Here is a 10871-nt window from a genome sequence, read left to right on the forward strand (position 1 = left end):
ACCAATTGCCTCCATTATATGAATAAGTATACAATATACTAGTCTGTCTAGTTATCTCGATGTCCCTCTCGAGTAACCTATGACCAAAATTATTTAGGGTTTGTGTTTAAAGGCGAATTGGTCTCATTATCGTGATCTCATCACGATCTATTTCTCATTTCATAAATCGATAGACATTATAATATATACATATAATAAACAATATAAAGTTAAAAAATACTAGAATAATAATAAGCAAAAAGACTTTATGTCATATTACACGTGTCATCACTTACGTGATTGACTTGTATGACACCTATGACTAGCACTAAGCTACTACGCCATAGTCCCTAGAAGATATTAGGGATCTAATCCATCGGATATTTCTATCCTTGGCTATCATATATTTATAGTCCATCATTCATCTAATATCGTAGATATCGTATATTGGGCATGGTAACGTTAGGCCCATACGGAATCCTATCCGAGTTTCACTCTAATCAGATTCTTCCAGAGAACCCCTCTCTCAATCTGAGTGATCCTAGCTATGGATTTTATTTGAGCGAGTACTCATGGGATATTTCTCTCGTGATACCGAGAGTGGATGATCCTTTGTTGATACTCATTTGCCTTCGCAAAAATTGGTTGTCATTCCCGATAACCAACTATACCAGATCTAGAACTTGTAAATCTATAAATTCAGCATCAAAGAATAGAGTACTCATACAAGACATATTCAGTGTCTCAAGTCTAAGGATCAGACATACAATTTGGACTATGTAATCGTTCTCTTACATCGGGCATCATTAACTATCTAGTATTCTATAAGTGAATCAATCAGTGAACTCATTCTCCAATGAGCACTTGCATTGTACCTCTAGTATCCGGGTGATTGTGAGAATATCCACCTCTATCATATGAACGAGTATATAGCACACTAGTCTGTTTGGTTATCTCGATGTCCCTCTTGAGTTTCCTATGGCCGAGATTATTTAGGATCTATATTTAAAAGTGAATCGATTTCATTATCATTATCTCATCATGATTCGATTTTCATTGCACAGATCCAAAGATATCATAGTATATATTCAAATAATATATAATATGAAAAAATATCAGTAATAATAAGCAAAGAGATTGTCGCAGCATGTCACAAGTGTCATGACTCACGTGATTGATTTGTAGGACATCTATAACTAACAAATGCTACTTTCGTACAATAATATTTAGATAAAAAAAAAATGAAATATATTTTGTATGTCTCGAATCAAACGTTAGTTATATGAGTCTCTTCTAATACTTAGTGGATTAATTCTCATGCTCCAGTGCAACCCTCGTTTTAACTCAAAAATCGAAAGAACACATAAGATTCATTGTTATAATCAATTCTCTTAAAGTGAAAGTGATAATAATATGTACTTATCACTAACACTTATTAGATATGATTTATTTAATAGATCTTGACGATTTATGTTATATTTTATAATTCTAGATATTTGGTTTTCTTATTTAGATTTGTTAGGATATGTCTTATTTTGGTGTTGATAAACTTAGTATATTTATAATGTAATAAAAATTGATTATGAATTTTTATATAATTTTAAGAAATTCTAGATATTAAATACTCGAAGTTTCAAGAACTTTTAAGATTATATATACTTACATTTATGAACCACTTCATGTATCCTATTTTATGGATAATATTTTATCATTTTTATAGATGACCTATTGAAATATGATAATATATATTTATTTCATGTAAAATCTCTTACACTTTTATGTATATATAAATAAAGTTAACAGATAATTAAATAAAAAAGGTTAAAATAATTAGATTTGATGGGAGTGATGAATTTTATATTAAATATGATGAGTCAAATCAAAATTATTATCTATTAGTTAAATTTTTAGAAAATCAAGATATTTATGCTCAATATTTATTTCTAAGAGTGCCACAACACAATAGTATTACTAAAAAGCATAATGATAAGATATGTTTAGGAGTTAATGAGTTTTCAAGTACTTGATTCAAAGTAGGATGAAACTCTTAAAAATATTATATATCTCTTGAATAATATCCTTGGTAGGTCAATTCTATCAACTCTATTGATTTATAGAAAACTTAGCTTAAGACATTTACATATTTGGGGTTATGAAATAGAAATAAGAATCTTTGACCCATATGAAAAAAAAATAGATCTAAGAAATATTTCTAAATATTTTTTTGATTATCTAAAAATTCTAAATAATATAAATTTTATTATCCTAACTATAGATTGAGAATAGTTGAGTCCGTTAATTTTTTTTTAATCATGAATTCAATATAAGTGAAAAACTCAAAGATTTAATAATGAGAAGATATTAATTGATACTTCTTTTATCATTTCATATGAAAATGTTAGTCATTAAATTACTAAACAAATAAAAGAAAACGAACAACATAATAGCATCAATGAACTTGATGAAAAGATCAACCACAAATGACACCTTTAAGAAAATCTTAAATAGAAAAAAGACATGCCAAGATATGGTATATATATATATATATATCAGATTATGATATATGAATAAAAAATTATCATCATTTTCATATACTATAAAGAGTAGAGATTCTAAGAAATGATACGATATAATGAAAAAGAGTTAAAATTGATAGACTTAAATATTATTTGGGATATCATTAAATTTTTAATAATTATAAAAGAATCGATTATATTTAATTCTGTAAGATTAAACTTGATTTAAAAGATAATATCGAATGATATAAAACATGATCAAAAATTTTATTTTAAAAGAAGACAATATCTATAACAAGTTTTTTAAAATTTTTTTAAAATATGGGTTATGTCAAATAGATATGAAAATATTTTTTTTAATAAGAATTTGGATGAAATCTATATGAAACAAGGGTTCACAAAAAAAGAAAAAATAAATATTTGGTTTGCAGAGTTAAGAAATTTAATTATGACTTTAAGCAAACTTTTCAAACAATAGTATATAAAATTTTATGATATTAATATATCTTTCGAATTTAATAAAAATATTATTGATTTGTATATATATTTTAAAATTAATAAAAATAAATTTATTATTTTAATCTTTTATGTAGATGATATTGTGTTAGGTAGATCACCATTGCAATGGTCGAAAGGCGAGAACGATACCACCGAGGGAGGCCAAACAGGATGAGGTCGGAGGTGCCGGCGGTGCGAGAGGGGTGACGGAAGCCTGAGGTTTTGGTTTGGGATGAGGATCCTCTCAAACAGTACTTGTAAAGGAATTCTCCAATTATAACTCTCAACCGTCCACTAGAAACAGTTACGGCTCAACCATCCGTCCAATCGGATCCGACTAATAATTTGGAAAAATCCGACCCGATTGGCTTTGTGGCTAAATAAATCGAACCGCATATGTCGGGCCTGAGCGTAGAAGTTGGTCGAATCAAACATAAACCGGACACGAGAATTAGGTTCGTAAATTGTCGATCTGGTTAACAGAGACCGTACGATCTTCTAGAAGCAGGTTCCGGGCCAACACCGACGGCTTTGGATGGCCGCTCCGAAGGACGCATGGGAGAAGATCGTTGGAATTCCAAGCCGCCGCCAGCGGTTAGCGCTTACCGAATGGATTGACCATGATTTGCGCTTACATAAAGGAGCTTCGCCGCTGGATGGGCAACCATTCGCTACCACTGAGCCATGGCTATTCCGGAGGTCGTCCTGAGCTCCACCTCTCCCGCCACAGGCGCCCGGGCGATCCCCGTGCTAGGCATGGGCACCGGGTTGGACCGCTTCGCCCTCGAGCAGCGCCCCGCCACCAAGCACGCCATCCTCCGCGCCATCGAGCTCGGGTACCGCCACTTTGACACCGCCGCCATCTACCAGTCCGAGGACGTTCTCGGCGAGGCCATCGCCGAGGCCTTGCAGGCCGGCCTCATCCACTCCCGTTCCGAGCTCTTCATCACCTCCAAGATCTGGTGCGCCGACGCTCACCGTGACCTGGTCGTCCCCGCCATCCGCGAGTCTCTCAGGTGAAGAAGAATAGCTTCATGCTCCTCTTTTACTGCTTTCTTCTGCTTCGAGTTGATGCAAATTACGGGGATTAACATTGATTTCCTGTCATAATTTTGTGATTTGATCTCTGTAATTGGAGCTTCTGAAAGCGTATCGAATTTTTCCTTTTGGTGTTAGGAATCTCAAATTGGATTACCTTGATCTCTACCTCATACATTGGCCCATGAGATTGAAGGCTGGAGAATCCTATCCTCCTATAGAGAGCCACCACATTCTCCCCTTCGACTTGAAGTCTGTTTGGGAAGGCATGGAGGAATGCCACAGGTTGGGGTTGGCTAAGCACATTGGTGTTAGCAACTTCACCACATGGAAGCTTGCAGAGCTGCTCCGATATGCTAAAGTACCTCCTGCTGCTGTCCAGGTAGTCTGATTTCTTTTTACCTTCCATGATTATTGTTGGATGTTTTGTGTGAGTCATAGTGAAAAGGGACGATTTTGCAGGTGGAGATGAATCCAACCTGGCAGCAGAAGAAGCTGAGGGAGTTCTGCAAGGAAAAGGGTGTTCATGTCATTGCCTATTCTCCTTTAGGAGGCCAAGATATGTTCATGGGCAAGAACTTAGTGATGGAGTCCCAAGTGCTTAAAGATATAGCCGAGGCTAAAGGAAAGACTGTGGCTCAGGTTGCTCTCTTAAGAACTACTTCATCCTGTTAGTAGATTAAATCAATACTGGTATAGGATTATTCAAGTCGGTCATGATAACAGATGTAATTTCCAAGTCCAGCTATCATTTCACTAGAATAAAATTAAAAAATTGTTCTTGAAATTAAGTTGGATGGTTGTCATGATAAGAAAACAATATGATCCCAAATCATTTGCTCCCTTTTGTCTTTTTGATAAAATTTCGAACCACTAGTTAAACATTTGAAAAGGAAATCAACATTAGGGCTTATATTTCTATTCTCTGCTAAAAAAAAAAGGATCACTTGAACTTGATTACATAGTAGAATCAAATTCTGACGCCTTCATGCTTAATTCATGTTTTTGATGCTAGATAACATATGGCACTGATTTAGAGTTCAAAAGTTATTTATCTCATGTAATGTTTGTTGTATGTACTAACAATTAGAGTGAACCTTATCTTGTAAATGAGCATGATATTATGACATATTGGAGAACCTTTCATTAACTTGATTGATCACCACAAACTATTTGTGGTCAAGTGTTACTCAATTTTAATCTCTTACGAAACAAATCAGATTACTTTGGGCTAGAATTATCAAGGAAACGAGAATTATAAACTAGTGGTAGAAATTTTGATTTGTTTCAGTTTATAGAATATCAAAAAGGCAACCAGCTGATCTGTGTGGTATTAAAACTCACATCTGAAAGGAATTAGGAATGGTGTAGACAAGTCCATCAAATCATTGCAAACTGAAGAGTTTCTTTATTCTTTCAGTCATGTGAAATCTCAATTAGACAAAAACAAATATCTCTCAGAAAAGAACAAAAAAATCAAACCAACTTATTCGACGACATCGCTTGTTTTGTTAATTTTTTTTTCTCTTTTATTTTTTCGCTGCATGTCAGTTTTAGTGGAAGATTAGCTGTATGACATGCATTGTAGAATGAGAGGTCCAGTAGAATTTCAATCATAATGCATCAACAGACTGTGTTAATCTAGTTATGAACTGCAGCTTGATGGTTTCTGTTTTCAGGTATCCTTGAGATGGGTTTATGAGCAAGGAGCGAGTATGATCGTAAAGACCTTGAACAAGGAGAGAATCGAGGAGAACATGAAAATTTTTGATTGGGAGTTGAGCGATGAAGACAAACACAAAATCAGCCAACTCCCACAATTCAAGAGAAACACCGTGCGTTCAATGCTCTCACCGGAAGCGGCTTCTAAGCTACCTGATGAAGATGAGGTCGTTGAAGAATAATGGAATTGGTGCTGTTAGATCTTTAAAAACTACTACAGTACTTATCTACTATAAATTAATAGTTACTACATCTTAAGATGAATAAAGATCTGGTGCAGGGATTTGCATTTGTTATCTCTCCCTGTTTGTGTTTGGGCTGTATGCAGTTAGTTGATCTTTTGGATTTAGTGACAATCCAATGCTTATGTTTTCCCTTTTCTGTTTCTTGTTTTTGGGATGCTTGTGTTATGTTGTGTTGGATAAAGGAATCATATGAACAAGTATTTTTACTAATAAAAGTAGTGATAGATTGAGATACGGAATATATTTGGTGCAAGTTTTCTTTATAATTGTGGTTGTATTCTGACCCTTCAACCAGAAAACATTTATTTATATCTTTTGCATTTTCCAAACGAATTTTTTTTAATGTCTTTTTCAAAGAATACTATTCAAGAAAAAGGAAAAAAATTTGAAAACCATCCTACTCTCAAATATAATTGTAAGAGCAACTCTTTTTCCCTTGTAATAACTTTTTTGGGATGATTACTTTATTAGGATCCAAAGAAAATTACATCCAAGTTGACCTTTGTCGCATGATCTAGCATCATCTTAAAATTTCTATATTAACCTAGAACTAGAAAAACAAATTGTAGTTAATATTCGAGACACAAGCTATACTCAAGGAGATGAATTTGAGTTGCACGAAAAAATTACCAGAAAAATGAAACAAGTAGAAAGGAGGCAATATGTCGAATAAATCAATCAAGAACATTTGATCATCATATTGGAGCTGTTTGCAGTTCTAAAATCACATACAAATTGTTCAAATTAAGCCTCCCAAGAAGCAGTGATGGAAGAAGCCATATTGTTCTGCTCTACAAAACCAGAACATCAAAGCACAAGAAATTGTTTCCACACATGTCCAGTCTTAAACAAAATTAGCAGCCTAATCAGGTTCTTAACCATTCTATATAGAATACTGGAAGATTGTGGCAGATATCAGAAAGAGTCTTAGCATCCAAATCCTCTTGTATGTCATAAACTCCTTTCATAAGAATAAATTTTAAATCCTATTTAAATGTTAAAGCTTGAAAAGTTCAAATTTTTTACTTCAAATGATATCAAATGCTGATAAAATGGTTTGGAAGTCATGAAAACTTCAAATTCATATTCTCATAGTTCTTACATAAGATATTTTTAGCCCATATAAGTGTTAGAAAAATTCAGTTATTTTGCTTTTTTCAGCAAAACAATATAAATTTCTTCTCATGAAATGGCCAACACCTTCCACACAACAGATGATACAAGACTTGTGGGTCAAGTTGGTGTGAGTCTCCAGAAACCAGTTCATGCGATCCACTCTGGGAAAACTTTGCTCAAATCAACCAGCTTGACTTTGGGGAGGAAGACAGGAACCAAATTTGATGTCTTCCATCTCTCCTTTGTCCTGACCAATTGTTGTTTGTTGTTTAGTCAAGCTCTTATGTAGCTTTTTCAACCTGCATTTGGCCCACATAGGCCGGAGCTGACATTTGAATTCATTTTTCTCTTCGAATTAGGTTCAACTAAATCATATTAGGTCAGATTTGGTTTTGTTTCATTGCAGCACCTGTGATGAGTTTGAAGAGTCAACAAAGTACACTTTCACACGAATCAGCCGACAGGGCTCACATCAAGATCTTCTGGATCTTGTGTTTCTCTCTGCCACACCTTCTCATGGATAAGACTGACTGTTCAGTAGTCGAGGAAAAGGCATTCCGTCGATGTTCTAATACTTCATGCATTTTATTACCGTTTGAAACTTTGATCCATATTCTAGTCGAAAGAAAAGGTAAATAGCAAGAACAGCTCATTTCACATCTCATGAAAAAAAGGATTCAGACACCGTAGCGAACAGTAACTGGTAAACGCCCATCTTTACATGGATGCACAGATGCATATATGAATTCAAAAGACATTGAGCTGTCAGCTTCTTCTTAGGTCAAAAGCAGTAGATTGGAGACAAATGCATACGCTGAGCTGATCATGTATATGTTGCCTTGCACTGGAAAACTACTGCTACATTACGAGAACAATTAACCTACGCATATACAATCATTATGATGATGGATGCAGTGGTCAACGGGACTTCATCCTTTTGTTCTTACAATGGTTATTGTGCCCCTCCCTTGTGTTTGGATCCTTGTGAGGCTTACAACCGCCTTCCCGGAAAGGCCAGGGCCGTCCGGCGACACACAAGGACCGTGTGCGTACTCCCCCACCGGGTGGCGGACAGGCCGTCTCGGGCGCATTAGAACCCTCGCATTGACGTCTTCGAGCGTGACTTCCCCCTCCACTCCCCCGGGCTTCACGACAGCGAAGGGGTGCACCACGATCACCTTGGCCTTGTTCTTCTTGAATTGCCTCATGCCACATTCTAAAACCAGCACAAGAATCAGATCCTGTGCAACGAAAGGAGAACAAGAGCACACTAACCTCTTATGGCAAGCGGTTTATCTTTAGGTGTCGGAAGAGAAGGTTTTTCGTCTCTTGGCTGATGGAGATCCTTTCCATGTGGTTCTGTGGAGGACAGCAGCTCCTCATGGGAGGAGGCGGAGGAAGAGGCGAGTGGCTCTCGTGTGAGTTGTGTCTCGGTCATTTGTGTTTTGGCCTTCAGCATCACGTTCAGTGGGTCATCATCATCTTCACGAATATTGAACCAAACCAAGTCAAGAAGATGGTTCATCAAAAATATCATCCTATTGTCTTTAGTCATTAGATTGTTGGTCTGATCATCTCGTCCACTTTACAGCACCAGCACTAAAATAGGAGAAGTAGATACACGTAGATGTGCGTGCCAAGCTAAACTATTTGGCGAACCGGAAGGGCGTACACTATCAGCCAAGCAAGACAATAAGAATAAGATAGCGGACGACTCCTATCCATGCGCATGACATGGGGACGGTAGCCAGCCTTCTGTAAGCTCCGTATTAAATCACTTCATTATGGCCTTTGTGATAAGTGGGCTTATGTGACAGAATCACCTTTGTGATGCAGGAGAAGAATGCATTTAACACTCGATCTTACCTGGGACGATAGTATTATCTTGCAGCATGCAGTTCAAATCATGCGTGGGATCTCCATAACAGTTTGAACCCCAAAACCCCTACCAGAAAAGAAGATGGAAGGAGAAAAGATAAGTGGTTGACTACGGGAGTTTAAATAGCAGCAGTGCACTTCGCATCAAGCACCATGCATATATAATTGAAGTATGCTTGAAGAAGATCTTGGAGCTCATCGGTCGTGGCTGTCGAATCATGAGTTGGGGACGAAGCTACTCGTCTCCGCTTGCACTGGTCGGTCCACTCTGCCACTGCATCTTGCAAGTAGCCGGTCGAGGTCTGCGACGACATGGGAGGCTCCAAAGCTGATGATTGTATCACCCAAAGACATGAGAAGACAAGGCCAGTGTAATTGACAGAAACAAATCGAAGAAGAAAGTGTGTTACTGGATTACCTAAAGGCATGAATTGTGGATCCCAATCCAAGGAGGGTTGGTAGGGGAATGGAAAATGGTTCTCCAAGGCCATCACCTCTCGAGACCAAGTGTGCCGCTGCCTGCTTTCTTTCACAGCGAGATGTTTGCTCTTATAAGTAGGAGGCTTTTGGGAAAAGGAGCTGCCGACTTGGACGGCGAGGAGCAGCCAGTCAATGGACGAGGGAAAGGGAAAAGGTGAAACATAATCTTCAAAGCGACCAACCCAAATGAAAGGTGGTGCGGGTTTCGTCTCTTTCTCGTGATTCGCTACGTTGATCTCTCTCTTCCTCTCGCTCTCTCTCTCTCTCTCTCTCTCTATTCTTTGGTTCATGCTGTGGAAAAGCTATTGCTGAGTCCTGTGGAACAATTAACTACGTTGCATGGGTTTGGTGAGGAACTAAATTTACGGATAGGAATCATATGATCTGAAATCCCAGAGGAGGGGCTCCACATAATAAATACCAAAAATTGATTGAAGTTTCAAACAGGTAACACTGAGCTGGAATTGTTGTGATTTGACACATAAGTCAACACATTTTGAATTAGTAGTTACATCTATTATTGAGGATTATATCTGAAATATGAGCTAAGCAATGACCTCCACGAATCATTCTGAGACTATTGCTATTACTCCGTTACTCATGATTGGCCCAAAATAATCATGTGGTTTAAGCTTATAATTAATTAATATTTTTGTAAATAATTTATAATTTCCAAAATTATTTCCAGAGCACATGATTAAATTTGGCTTGCTTGTGCTGATGTCAGCGTGACAACGGCGTTGCGTCCAGTTGGCGTGTGCATACGTGGTGCGCAAAAGTGGGTGCTCTTGATTCGCGTTTTGGTACCGAGTTAAGACGTTTGTTACCCTTCAATCCTGAGCAAGAAGCGAACGGGCACAGAGGGCGGACCCACAGAGTTAGCCAACCATCACACGGTTAGAGACGTGGGTAGGGTCAGGCGACCACGTCAGCGGTAAGACGATCTCGACCGTCCGATGGGAGGATGCTGCTGCTCTTTTAAGGCAACGCCAGAAAGCAAAAGGGCTCCGAAATCAAACGGCTGCCACGGTTCCAGCCAAGTACAGCAGAAGCAGGGACCACGAGAGATTGGCCACCAAAAGATCATCATCCTCACAGTCTCAGGTGGTCCTAAAAGCCATCTTCCTCTTCCATTTTCACTTTTGTCACCCGGCGCAGTCTCGCCCATCCATGGCGGAGAACAGAGCCGGAGGGGACGAGGAACCGGCGGAGGCGGTGATGGCGGTGGTGGTGGGAGCCACCTGTCCCCCTTTGCCACTCGTCCGTCCACCACCTAATCGTAGGGTAAGTACGGCCAAGACCACGTGGCTAAAGCGTTCCGGAAGCCTCGTGATTCGCGCTAGGCACGAATCCCTACGACTCCAAATTGGATGGGCCCCGTGGCCTTTATTCTCTTCCT

The 10871-nt window shown here is 38.0% G+C and overlaps 2 protein-coding genes across 2 annotated transcripts; one reads left to right on the forward strand and one right to left on the reverse strand.

Moving 5' to 3' along the window:
- Positions 1-3551: 3551 nt before the first annotated feature.
- LOC103977597 (non-functional NADPH-dependent codeinone reductase 2) lies at positions 3552-6239 on the forward strand. Its single transcript, XM_009393160.3, has 4 exons — positions 3552-4009; positions 4170-4413; positions 4494-4673; positions 5711-6239. Exons 1-4 carry the CDS (start codon positions 3678-3680, stop codon positions 5933-5935), a joined length of 981 nt encoding a protein of 326 aa, XP_009391435.2. The 5' UTR covers positions 3552-3677; the 3' UTR covers positions 5936-6239.
- A 1576-nt stretch (positions 6240-7815) lies between these two features.
- LOC103977598 (uncharacterized) lies at positions 7816-9578 on the reverse strand. Its single transcript, XM_009393161.3, has 5 exons — positions 9411-9578; positions 9145-9320; positions 8981-9059; positions 8390-8596; positions 7816-8330 (listed from the first exon to the last, which is right to left on the reverse strand). The coding sequence occupies exons 1-5, from the start codon at positions 9481-9483 to the stop codon at positions 8044-8046; spliced, it is 822 nt and encodes a 273-aa protein (XP_009391436.2). The 5' UTR covers positions 9484-9578; the 3' UTR covers positions 7816-8043.
- Positions 9579-10871: the final 1293 nt, after the last annotated feature.

This window comes from Musa acuminata, chromosome BXJ3-3, assembly GCF_036884655.1.
Source record: "Musa acuminata AAA Group cultivar baxijiao chromosome BXJ3-3, Cavendish_Baxijiao_AAA, whole genome shotgun sequence".
NCBI lineage: Eukaryota > Viridiplantae > Streptophyta > Magnoliopsida > Zingiberales > Musaceae > Musa > Musa acuminata.